Raw genomic sequence first — 13,912 nt, forward strand, 5'->3', positions numbered from 1 at the left:
ATAAAAACATTTTCACTTAATTATCTTTCCTTGTGGTCCCAGCAACTCAATAATATGAACATTTCTGGACCCTCTGTTCCCTGGGCTACATAATCCTGCTGGTGCTTAATCATTTCAATTTGTTCTCACCTTCCCAAAACTGCCTTTCCCAATGGCTCGCAAAATTTCAAAGTGGTCAAAGTTGACTGTAAAACAACAAAAAAGAAGAATATCATGAGTAATTACCAATTTCTCTTTAGTAGCTAATAAATAACATGATCTCAGGCTACCTTAAAATGCCAATCTAATCAGCCAATAGACATCTATTGAACACTTATTATGTATTAATCATAGTAATTAGTGCTGGGAATACAATAATAATAGAGTAAAAATAGAATCTCTGCCTTTATGGAGTCTGTAGTCAAGTAAGGGCCCTATAAAGACAGAGACTCTTATAGACTAAATAGTCACAAAAATTAATGGGAAATTCAAGCTCCCGCTGCAAGTTAAGAAGAGAGGTCATGGGACTCTAAGAACATATCACAGAGAATTTGACATAGGCAGCAAGGTAAGGAGAAACATCTCTGAACGCAGAATGACTTCAGAAAGATCTGCTCCCAGGTGCATCATATGTATGACTTTACTGAGGATCAGCACTTTAAAATGTTCTCCTTGCCTCTTTTCTTACTACAACCACTCTTTTGTATCCAAGTAATTTCAATTTTCCCAAGTAGGAAACTATTACACCTCTAAGTGTGTAGCATGAACTAATCTCCAAAGTGCAGACTTGTAACAGATTAGAATGGATATGTGTGCAGAAGTCCACTGAATTTTGCTTTGAAGTAGAGTCGATCCTCCACGTCTGAAATCTTAAAATTTCAGTCCCTAGAAGAAGCAATAGTTGATTAGTTTATAGGTTTTTTGAGTCACTGCTTGTGAAATGTATAATGATGAGAAGAACAAATCATAGATTCTCCTGTGCAGGTGACAATCTTTGGTTTCTTGCCTTGATCACTGAGAAAATGTTTGACTCTGTTTCCTGGTTTGTGAAAAAAGGATTTAGATGAATTTAATTCCAAATAAGGGATTTTAAGAGTTTTTTCAGAAAATATTGTGAAACATTAAATGGTATAATTTGTCTCTTTAAAAGACCTAGTTTGTCTCTATTACCCAGAATAACTAGATAAGCTCCTTTTGAAGGAAAAAGTTTGGCTACAGTGCCTCTCAAAGTCTTTCCAAGATATCTGAGAGTCAAACATTTTAATATGACTTAATCATCACTTCCTCTTCTCAACTCCAAACTCCCTTTCTATCATAAAACCCACTCGATCATGTGAGGCAGCATGTATATTACAAATAATCCCGTACTTGGACTCAAAATAATGAAGAGACCAGAGATAAATGACAGACTCTTCAAGGCTCCATTTTCTCATGAGAAAAAAATTGGACTTACTCTCCTAGATCAAAAGAAGACAACTTGTACTAAGAAAGCACCACTAAACCTGTTTATGTACTTAACATAGTTACTCAAGGGAATGACTTTTCTTCTCAAACGCCTTGAATTCTGAGTTTATTTCATCCACTATAGCATAAGCTCAATGAGGGTGGAGATGATATGTCCTTTTGCTCACCCTGGTTCCCCTGCCACCTCAGAAAATTCTTGGCTTAGGTAGTTGAAGGCATAACTCTTTGCAGTTCTCACATAGCCAGGTCTTAGCAAATAGATCAAACTAAGCTATAAGAATACATAAGAACCCCAAAACAATTAGTTCTTATAAATATGGATAGTGTGAACATTTGGATTCTCTAAAGCAGTGTTTTTGAACTGTGAGTCAAAACCCATTAATGAGTTATGAAATAAATGTAGCAATAATAAGAGGTACTAAAAAATTAAATAGAATAGAAAATACCAGAAATGCCTCAAATGTAGTAAGCATAGTACTGCTTCTGAAACTGTTGCTTCCGTTTCATATACTTGGAAGTAGACATATATATACAATCCCAGCTTCATTTATTATGTCATGATATATTTTTTGGCATATGTTTTACCTTGGGTTGTGGTCAGAATAATTTTAAAAACACTTCTGTAGGTTTTCTCTTGAGTTTCATACTGAAATAACCAAAGCAATGATTTTCTTACATCCATTACATGAATCTGAGTTGTATGTTATTTACCACAAGAGTGTTTAAAAAAAGCTGAGGATTTATTTGCAAGTTCAAGATTTTATCTTGAGCAAATCCAATAACTCAACAGTGATTTCTCCACTACCAGTCTAGCCTAGAATGCCATGATGACATTTTGAATCTCCAAGATTACAGCAGGTACCTAGAAAGCATGAAGTTCCAGCTTGATATTAATCCATTTCATGAACCACCTTCTTTCATAAACCATTTTAACCTTACTGCAAATGATACAGGATTACGTGTCAGGATCCTGGTAAATTTATACTAGCAAAACTGCTTTGACTAAATGTGACCTCCCAAATGTCACTTCTCAGAAAAGGGACAAGCCTAAAGTCTTAGAGCCATTTATCTCATTTATGCCTTTATCAAAGAAAAACACAGCCTCTAGTCTAGTGCCATACTGTCTAAAGTCACTTCCTTCTATAAAAATACAACCTAATGAGAAAGCCAATGATAGATTAAAAGTGACTATAAGAGCTGGATGCAGTAACTCGCACCTGTAGTCACAGCACTTTGGGAGGCCAAGGCAGGAGCATTGTTTGAGTCCAGGAGTTTGAGACTAGCTTGGGCAACATAGTGAGGTCCTGTCTCTACAAAAAATAAAAAATTTGCTAGGCATGGTGGTGCACATCTGTAGTCCCAGCTACTCAGAAATTGAGGCGGGAGGAACTTGAATCTAAGAGGCTGAGGCTGCAGTTATCTGTGATTGCACCACTGCACACCAGCCTGGGCAACAGAGTGAGATCCTTTCTCAAAAAAAAAAAAATGTGAATGGAAGAGACTCTCTTATTCAATCCTGACAGTCCCTTCTTAAATGTTCAACAACAGAATCACTAGTTAGCAGGAAGCCTAACTTGAAAATGCAACTAAACCTCATAAATTTGGACAAAATCAGAGAGAGAGAGAGAGAGATGAAGTCAGAATTGTGAATTATTTTGTCAACAGAAATCTAATAGTACTATAAACGTATAGGATTTGCCTAAGGGGACTGTGGAATAGTGTACTCACTATGTTCTTAAACCCTTGCTCAATATGAACAGTAAATGCCAAATTGGACTTGCAGTCTGTTTTTGTGTAGTTCTTATGAGCTAAGAATGGTTTTTGAATTTGTATAGGATTACGTTTGAAAACCAGTGGATATGCAATAGAGAATGTATATAAACCCACAATATTTACTACTTGGCTCTTTACAGAAAAGTTTGACGACCACTGAGATTAAGAGCACAGTCCCTGAAGACAGACAACCTGAATTCAAATTTCAGCTCCAACAATAAATAGCCGTGTAATCTTGGAAATTTACATCTATGCTTCCTTTTCTGCATCTATAAAATGAGGATGAAAAATAATATATACTTCACAAGGTTTATAAGAAGATGAAATGGGTCATGTGCATAGAACATTGCCTGGAACCAACTACTTTTACTAGCAGTGCTATTACTTCTGGAAGAGTATCATAGCTCCCAGCAAACACCACCTTAAGCTGCCATGGTAGCACCTGGGTATTATCAGGCAATATGGAGGTAAATGGAATCAGCATCATTTCAACACATTTGGGGGTTTCGTAGTCTATGGTGTGGTGTCCTTGCAGTGTTTCCTCTAACCTCTAAAGCAAGGTTAACCTTAGTGGTGTTTACTTCTTGGGTTTTGTCCTTGTATCATGTTCCAAAACTTTCATTCTGGTTCATGGAGCTCTGAATGTTAAGAAGACAGAAAGGCTGTCTGGAGACACTGGGTCTTTATGGGGCCTTGAAAGGTAGTGGTTTAGTGTGGGCAAAGGCAGAACCTGGTTCTCACTCATTCTGACAGGGCTGGGCTAGGGTATGTGGCCTGCAAGAAAACAGGCAAAGGAGATGTAACTTTTTTTTCTTTTTTATTATACTTTAAGTTCTAGGGTACATGTGCACAACATGCAGGTTTGTTACATATGTATACATGTGCCATGTTGGTGTGCTGCACCCATTAACTCGTCATTTACATTAGGTATATCTCCTAATGCTATCCTTCCCCCCTCCCCCTTCCCCACAACAGGCCCTGGTGTGTGATGTTCCCCTTCCTGTGTCCAAGTGTTCTCACTGTTCAAACCCACCTGTGAGTGAGAACATGCGGTGTTTGGTTTTCTGTTCTTGCGATAGTTTGCTGAGAATGATAGTTTCCAACTGCATCCATGTCCCTACAAAGGACACGAACTCATCCTTTTTTATGGCTGCATAGTATTCCATGATGTATATGTGCCACATTTTCTTTTCTTTTTTTTTTTTTTTTGAGACGGAGCCTTGCTCTGTGCCCCAGGCTGGAGCGCAGTGGCGCGATCTCGGCTCACTGCAAGCTCCGCCTCCCGGGTTCACGCCATTCTCCTGCCTCAGCCTCCCGAGTAGCTGGGACTACAGGCGCCCGCCACCTCGCCCGGCTAATTTTCTTGTATTTTTAGTAGAGACGGGGTTTCACCGTGTTAGCCAGGATGGTCTCGATCTCCTGACCTCGTGATCCACCCGTCTCGGCCTCCCAAAGTGCTGGGATTACAGGCTTGAGCCACCGCGCCCGGCCATGTGCCACATTTTCCTAATCCAGTCTGTCACTGATGGACATTTCGGTTCGTTCCAAGTCTTTGCTATTGTGAATAGTGCCACAATAAACATATGTGTGCATGTGTCTTTATAGCAGCATGATTTATAATCCTTTGGGTATATACCCAGTAATGGGATGGCTGGGTCAAATGGTATTTCTAGTTCTAGATCCTTGAGGAATCACCACACTGACTTCCACAAAGGTTGATCTAGTTTACAATCCCACCAACAGTGTAAAAGTGTTCCTATTTCTCCATATCCTCTCCAGCACCTGTTGTTTCCTGACTTTTTAATGATTGCCATTCTAACTGGTGTGAGATGGTATCTCATTGTGGTTTTGATTTGCATTTCTCTGATGGCTAGTGATGATGAGCATTTTTTCATGTGTCTGTTGGCTGCATGAATGTCTTCTTTTTAGAAGTGTCTGTTCATATTCTTTGCCCACTTTTTGGTGGAGTTGTTTTTTTCTTGTAAATTTGTTTGAGTTCTTTGTAGGTTCTGGATATTAGCCCTTTGTCAGATGAGTAGATTGCAAAAATGTTCTCCCATTCTGTAGGTTGCCTATTCACTCTGCTGGTAGTTTCTTTTGCTGTGCAGAAGCTCTTTAGTTTAATTAGATCCCATTTGTCAATTTTGGCTTTTGTTGCCATTGCTTTTGGTGTTTTAAACATGAAGTCAAGGAAATGTAACTTTGAGGCCTTCCTTATGTGCCTCAGAGTCCCGCTTTGCACAGGTCTTTTCATCCCAGCCTTCTCAGCCATTGTATCTGTACAGTACCCTAAAGGTTGCCTGGAGGTATATCACGTTAACAGACAAACTCGAATGCACCTTAATGTTGTGATAATTACTTGGAATATTAAAAAACTAAATATCTAAAAGTACTTATGTCAGAGTTTTTCTTTTGGGTGGGTACACGTTCCTTCACTAATCAACCGGGCACAGACATTCTATATGCCTAAGGGATCTGTTTATGAGGGTGGTCAGTACATGTTTCATTTTTGTGTTACTTTCTATCTTCACATCCGTATAGTGTATACAGTTAAAGGTACTCAGGCTCATAGAGGTGAAATAATTTGTTATGGTTATAACTAGTATAGTGACATATTAATGTTGAGGTTAGATTTTAAAAACAAAAAGTAAGGCAAAGCCTTTTTTAGTCAAAACTACACATAAAAATCCTTTAGAAACGTACCTTTTTGAAAACCAAGAAAGTTTTCCAAAAGTCCAACAGACAATTCTATCTCCTTTGTGTGGGTACCCAATAAGGTTCATAAAACCGCATCTAGGAACTATTATTTGGGAAAAAATAGTTTAAACACTAAAATTACACTTTTCCCATTAGCAAGTTTATATTTATTATAGTCACATGGAAAGTTACGACCAATTATGCAGATAACTGGTTGAATGTTTTTGCAAAGCCATACCCAATATTTGAGTGGAGGAGTGGGTAAAATCAACTCATTTGAGTCTGCCTAGTTGTACTCAGGTAAATTCAATATCTACCTTTCTCATTCCGGACCCAGGCTTTTAACCACTATTTTTATAGCAGTCATTTTAATGTTATTCTTATTGTGTAACATACCTACCCATCCCAAAGGTAGAATCAGAGGAAACAAGATGGGATTTCTTCCTGTCTCCTTTTAGAATTATATGTTGAATCAAGGTTTCCAAGTCTTTCCCTTAGCATAAACCATGCTGATTCTGAAACCCAGTGATGATACTTTTTATTTCCTTTGTTTTATTTCACTTACCATCTTCTCAGTCTCAAGCAATGTTAAAGGAAATAAAAAAGGAAACCCTTTTTAGAGTCTGTTATAACACCCTGATGCTTGGAATTTCAGAGAAGACCCTTGTAGAAGGTAAGGCAGGAAACCCCTTGTTTTTTCTATTTTTGAGGTAAAAATCTTTGTAAAAGATTTTATTTTTTCTAAAAATTGATTTCAGCTTGAGCAAGTACCAAATCATGAACATAAGTGAGTCTACTGAGAACAGCACACCTTGCTGTTTATGTAAATCTTTCTACTGATGAAGAAACAAGGACACCAGCTGTGAACCTTAGACTAGTTACTCAGTCTTTCAAATCGCAATGTCCCTGTCTGTAAAATGGAGCTAATTAAATCTAACTCAGGTGACTTTGAAGATGAGACATTATAAACCAGAAGCAAAATGTCCGGTCCACTGAAAACTAAAAATTACAAATTTTTTTTAAGTACAACAATTATTCAATGAAAACTAAGCTATCTTCCCCTTCCAAGTTTTCAGTTCCAGTTCCATGAAGCAACCATTATTAACAACTCCTTGTGTATCCTTTAAGAGATTTTCTCTGCATATATGTACTCCTTCCTAAAGGCAATAGCAACATACTATCATTCCTATGGGAGCATACATTGTTAAACCCTTTCTATATAACACATTGCCTATGTCCATTCATACCATCACATATAGATCTAATTATTTTTAAGTAGCTAATTTGTATTTTATTGTGTAAATGTACCATAAAATATTTGACTTATTGATGGATTTTGAAAAATGGTTTAATTATCTTCGATTGTTGGGTGTGATGGCTCATGTCTGTAATCTCAGAACTTTGGGAGGCTGAGGCGGGTGGATGACCTGAGGTCAGGAGTTCAAGACCACCCTGTCTAACATGGTGAAACCCAGTCTCTACTAAAAATACAAAAATTAGATGGGTGTGGTGGCATGCGCCTATAATCCCAGCTACTCAGGAGGCTGAGGCAGGAGAATCCCTTGAACCCAGGAGGCGGACATTGCAGTGAGCAGAGATCGTGCCATTGCACTCCACCCTGGGTGACAGAGCAAGACACCATCGGAAAAAAAAAAAATTATCTATGATTACCAAAACTACCTTGAGCATTCTTGATGGGCTTCTGTGTCTATGTTTATAAGCAAAGTTGATAAAAGTGGAAATGCTGGGCAAAGAATATGTTAATTTTCTAATTTTATAGACATTATCAACTGACTCCTCAGAGATGTTGCATCAAATCTCCTTGATGTCAAAAACATATAAGAATAACTTTTTGTCCACCACCTTGCCAACACTACTACATTAACTGTTCTTCATCTGACAAGTGAAAAAGATTGAATTATTGATTTACTTTATTTCTTTAATGCTGAGTGAAGCTGCATATATTTATATGTGTATTTTTTCAGCAAACTGCCTTTTTATATGCTTTGCATATCTTTAATGAGTTATTAGATTTTTTGATATGTAAGCACACTTAAAAATGGTGAGTCAATTAACTCTGTTTAACATATCTCAGGAGTATTTTTTCTAGGTTGTCCATTTGGCTTTTGATTTTAAAACCTTTTAAAGCCAGGCTCAGTGGTTCATACCTGTAATTCTAGCACTTTGAGTGGCTGAGGCAGGAGAATCACTTGAGCCCAGGAGTACGAGACCAGCCTGAGCAACATAGGGAGACTCCGTTTCAACAACAAAAAAATTAAACATTAGCCGAGTGTAGTGATGCATGCCTGTGGTCCCAGCTACTTGGGAGGCTGAGATAGGAGGATCACAGGAGCCCTTAAGCCCGGGAAGTCAAGGCTACAGTAAGCTGTGATCACACCACTGCACCCCAGCCTGGGCAACAGAGACCCTGTCTCAAATTTTTTTTCAGTAATGTAGTTTTAAATTTTATGTAGTTAAATGTATTAATCTTTTCTTGTTTGTCTCTCTGGGTTTGTGTTTTTCATAGGCTTTTTTAAACTTCAAGATTGTTAAAATTATGTATTTATATTTAAAACCAATTGCTTTTGACACGCCTTTTTGCTGTCATTGCTGCTGCTTTTGTTTTTGAAATCTGTTTCAAGCATACAACCTTAGACTACATTACATAATTGATATTCAATACATAGAATTAAAAGGTTTCCAAATTCCAAAGTTCCCAAAAAGTCATTCTGCTACTACTTAAATGTTAAATCAACTGAGTATCTCCCTGTACGCAGTCATGCCAATGTGATTATTGAGTGTATGCTTTTAAGGTGCTTTGCAAGAATCTCCTCTTACAGTAGGTCCTCCATATCTTGGTTATGCGGTTATTTGGTAAATATTTCACATATACAACACATTAAATTCCAGTGCACTATACAGCCCCAGTTGATAGCAAATTAAGCCAATGCAGTCTGAATAAGTTCAAGATAAGATAAATTCCAAGATAAAACCAAAATAAGAAAAAATTCCCCAGAGAGGAGGAAAAAAAGTAAGAGTCTCGCATGCCTTTTTTGGCATGTTAATTTGCTATACGAATTTGCTGCTTAAACATGACACTCCTCAGTGCTGTGATTCTCTAAAATCAAAGTCAATTTGACATGGAAACAGTTACAGTTTCGTTGCCCACATGTCTGGCTTCTGCTCTCCAGTCTAGAGAGGATTTCATTTTTCTGTCTCAGTATAGATGAAAGTCCTAGGTGCAGTAGAGGCTTTCCAAGACATTACTCACTGAACTCAGTCTGTGTTCACTGACAACAACACATAACTGCTGACTGCTTACTAAGTAACAGCCATTGTGCTAGGTGCTGGGAGAAAGAAGCCCTAGGTTGCCTGCCTTCAGGGGGCCTACAATCCAGTGGAACAACAGAAAAATTCATAGTAGCTAATATCTAACATTTATGTAAGGAATACCCATCATTATTCTAAATATGTTATGTATATTATCCTAATTTTGCTCCAATTCTGAAACAGTATTACTTTTATTGCCATGTTTTTAGGTGAACAAACTGCAACCCAGAGAAATTAAGTACCTTTCTCAAGGCCATAAAGTAGACAAGTGGCAGAGTGGTAGAGTCCCACTCAAGTGGACTCCACAGCTGCCCTCCAACACTATTCTTTACTGCATTCTATTAAACGCACATAGTCAATCGTGCACAAGAAAGTAGAATAAGCAGCACAGAGTTGGGTCAAGACCTGACTCACAACAATGTCCATATTTCTGCTTCTCCTCTTCTTATGCAGGGTCTTTCATTTTTCACAGACCCTCTCTCACAACTCAGATCCCATCAACCATTTGCTGTCACTGTATCTGTCACTCATCATCTCTCACATCCCTAGCCAGATGCCTTGGACTAGGATTGGAACCGTGACTTAGGCCATTCCAATAGTTTTTACTCTGGATCTTCTGATCTGGAAATGCATACTCCCCCTCTGTCACAAGCTTCCAGAACATGAGAACAGAACTGGCTGAATGTAGAGAAAAAAGATCAGCATATCCAACAGGATAAAGCTGACATTTGGCATAAAGTAGAATCACAACATAAAAGGCTAATGCTGATGGCATTAATGTGCCTGGCTCTATATCCATATAGATCCTATTTTGATTACTCTGCAGGCATCCCCAATATCCTTCTGATAATTTAATTTTTAACATTTTTTTTTTAGCAAAATAGATTCAAGTTCCGAGTAATATAAGCAGTGCTGCTGTAGGGAGATCTGTAATGGGAGATGTAGCAGGAAAAGAACCTAGTCCAGGGAAATCCAGCAAAGCATCCTAGAGGAGATTATTATAACCTCAGAAGAATGTTGCAAGGACTTGATGTTCTATTCTTTCCTACAGATTTTCTTAATTTATCTCTGCATTGGATTATCAGGAAGGTAACTTCTCAGGAAAAGAGATGAAACATAAATAAATAACTGCAATATAAAGTAGTGTATATGTATTGAGAGCCACATAAATGGTCCTGCCGTGATTCTCAAATGTGTCCACCCATCAAAATCACACAAATAAATGTTTTTAAATTCAGATTCATTGGCCTTATCTGAATCAGATTCTCTGGAGGCTGGACCTGGGAATCTATTTTCAAAGATCCCTTGAGGATTTTGTTAAAGCCTGCCTAGAACTAATGTGCAGGTGTTTATAGGAGTTCTAAGGTGGGAGAAATCTCTTCCTACTTTAGAAAATAAAAAAGCTTCAGGGATGGGCAGCATTTTAACTGTGCCTTGCAGAATGGGTTGGAGTTCCAAAGGTAGCCAGGCAGAGGAGGGCAGGGAGGATGCATTTAAAGTGACCCAAATCCTGAGGTGAAGAAGCTCTCAGTAGATAAGTATTTACATAAATGTTGACTCAATCCATTTCTTAGATCTCCCCTCCACCTTGCCTCTATCCTTATGTGTTTGAAGCAATATACTAAGGGTCTGTAAATGATTAATGATAGAACTTCTGCTACCTGCACTGTGCCACATCTTAGGTCGGAGTTAATAACTACTGTCTATTAAGCAGCATATATATGTGTATAGGCACTATCCAAATACCTTAATATACATTATCTTATTTACTTTTTACCAAAACAGCATGAGGTGGTAATATTATTATTGCTACTTTATAGATACATTACATAAACCCAGAAAAGTTAAATTACCCAGGGTCAGGGTAATCTGACTTTGTGTGGCTCCGAGTTCCATGATTTTAATATTGTGATGAGTCCTAAAAGTCTCTGAATACTTGGTGACTATGAGCGTGAAACTCTGGGTTTGGGTGTGTCTGTACTACTTACTGGTTATGAACTTTAATTATTTACCCTCTGTGAGTTTCAATTTCTTCTTTTAATTTTGACCAGATACAATAAACCTTCTAAGGTTATAAGGAGAAGTAGGTAAAATAAGCCATATCAAAGGTGATTATCAACCATTTTTGGCAGAGAATAGGAACTCAATAATGTATTATTATTACTGCTATTTATGTTATTGCTATTATTACCAGATGAATTGCCTTTGTATCAGCCCAGAATGCAGATTTTTTTTTTTTTGAAATGGAGTTTTGCTCTTGTTGCCCAGACTGGCGTGCAAGAAGAGCATGGCGTGATCTCAGTTCACCACAACCACTGTCTCCCGGCTTCAAGTGATTCTCCTGCCTCAGCCTCCCGAGTAGCTGGGATTACAGGCATGCACCACCATGCCTGGCTAATTTTGTATTTTTAGGAGAGACAGGGTTTCTTCATGTTGGTCAGGCTGGTCTTGAACTCCTGACCTCAGGTGATCTGCCCACCTTGGCCCCCAAAGTTCTGGGATTACAGGTGTGAGCCACCACGCCCAGCCAACGTTGCCTCTCTTGCCGAAATATTAGGCAAAATAATGTTAGGACTTCACACAGGACCAACAGTGCCAAGAATATAGACTCCATGAAGGCAGACACTAGGCGTGTCTTGCTCATCACTATATCCACATCACCTAAAACCATTTTGGACATATCATAGTGGGTGCATAATCAACCTTTTAAATTAAGATACAAAGGAATGAGGTATCATCATTAAAGTTCTACAGAAAAAAGATGGCTCTGGAGGAAAATTTTTATGTTTTCCTTTATGTTGATTTCTTAGCACATCATCATTTGTAATATGTGCCTTCTAAGAAAAGTCTCACCAACATGCTATTATCAAAGGACTTCTTAATGAGCTAGTCAATGAAGTCCTCATTTGAACGTTGTTCTAATATTACAGCTTCAGATTTCTCTGCAGACATTGGATTTACAACTTAAAAGCCTCACGCATTGACTTACTCACTCTTTGAGCTCAAAGCATTAAGAACTGCTCTTGAGATTGTGGACTCCATCTGCTTCACAACCACCAACTCTCCTAAGTGAGGACATGGGTGAAAACTCTGTAGCAACTGAAGGATAATTAATAGTGGGAGTCAGAGGGTATTTGCTTTGTCAGGGCTGCATGATCTTTGAACAGAAGTAAATGTATCTCACTATGGCAACAGAAAGGTGCTGACATTAAATTACAGTCTGCTATATACCTGGTCAGAATAGAGATAGAATCAGTCCCTCTTCTAAGTTCTGCTGGCACTTTACCCATTTTTAAGAAGAAACACTGCATGATTTGCCAAGGAAGGGTGAAAAAGGACAAATTGTGAGCACTGGTTAAAAAGAGAGCTCTTCTGCTGGATTTTACAATTCTCCATGAATGAGATGAATGTTTTGTCTGTCATGCTGCATTCTCAAATACAGTCAGTTACAAAGAAAGGCTCACTTACTCCCCTTTTAAGACAGTCACACCAAGAAAATAAAGAAGCTGAAGTCACTTCCCTAGGAGCCACAGCTTTGCTGGCAAGTCAAACCAACAAACATTCATTGAGTATTTGTGTACCCAGGACTTTCCTAGGCACTGATGGAAAAACATAAGAAGCTTGGGACTCAGTCCCAGGACACTTACCCTCCACAAGCAGAGAAGGAAAACTGAGTGTGACTCATTTAGCAGTCTGACAAAACAAAACCTGAATAATCAAATGTCCTTTGTTTCATTTTTGTTATTTTATTTTAGTTTGTAATAGTCTATGTACCTTTGGAATCCATTCTCTCATCTTTCTGAAATTAGATGAATATGAATAAGTATATAGATAGACAAGTAAACAAATAATGAAACCAATCAAGTGTTACACTTTGTATGATGTACAAAAGAGGCACTATGGACCTTCAGAGATGGGAGAGAATGGTGAGGCATGCCAATTTTGCCTCTCAGATTTTAACAAAGATTGAATGCTTTGATGAAAGATAAAAATGATTCAAATGAGACAGACTTGCAGTGGAATCCTAGCTCTAACACTTATAAGATATTTGAAATTAGGAAATTTATCTGACTTTTCTGAGTTTCAATTTCTTGTTTACAATGAGGTGTGTGTATATATATATATAATGCTATCAGGATAAAAAATACAGCAAAGTAGAAAGAAGAAAACCAAAACCATCTAAAGATAACCACGATTCATATTTTGCTCTATTTCAGTCTCTTTAATGTTCTTATTTTTTCAAGTTTTGTATCTACAACTATCTATATCTTTATATCGCTTAAAGAATTAATAGTTCTAAAAGATTTGTTATTTTTTAAAAAGGAGAAAATGGCAGTCTTATGATCTACTTACCCCACTTCTAATCTCTCCCAGCCAAGAAGCAACCACTTTTACCTCTCTTTAGCTATGCATTGTTGGGTGATCTCCACCATGTCCCTAAAGAGTATAATTTTATTGTTCTTTCTTTTTCATTTTAGGCATTAGTTATTGAATATTCAAGTTGGTAGATGAAGATTTAGCTCACATTCTTGCTCCTTTGGTTTTATCCCAACATGCCTCCATCTTTCCAATGCAGTTGTGTCTGGCATAATAATTTTAATTAGATCAATATTCAGTATTTCCATTATTATGAATACATAAATGGTAGGCTCAACTGAGTTGTAGTAAA

The 13,912-nt window shown here is 37.8% G+C and overlaps 1 protein-coding gene across 3 annotated transcripts in view; it reads right to left on the reverse strand.

The window, feature by feature from the left end:
• LOC105466916 (serine/threonine kinase 32A) overlaps nt 1-13,912 on the reverse strand; it is a 150,441-nt gene that overhangs the window by 107,470 nt on the left and 29,059 nt on the right. For 2 of the 3 annotated variants that reach the window (XM_011716113.3, XM_011716112.2), the window contains one exon: nt 130-185. The exons of the other annotated variant lie outside the window; for it this stretch is intronic. In XM_011716113.3, coding sequence (XP_011714415.1) covers nt 130-185 — 56 coding nt within the window. The remainder of the gene's footprint in view (nt 1-129; nt 186-13,912) is intronic. 3 annotated transcript variants of the gene reach the window in all.

The sequence above is a fragment of the Macaca nemestrina genome, chromosome 6 (genome assembly GCF_043159975.1).
Source record: "Macaca nemestrina isolate mMacNem1 chromosome 6, mMacNem.hap1, whole genome shotgun sequence".
Lineage (NCBI taxonomy): Eukaryota > Metazoa > Chordata > Mammalia > Primates > Cercopithecidae > Macaca > Macaca nemestrina.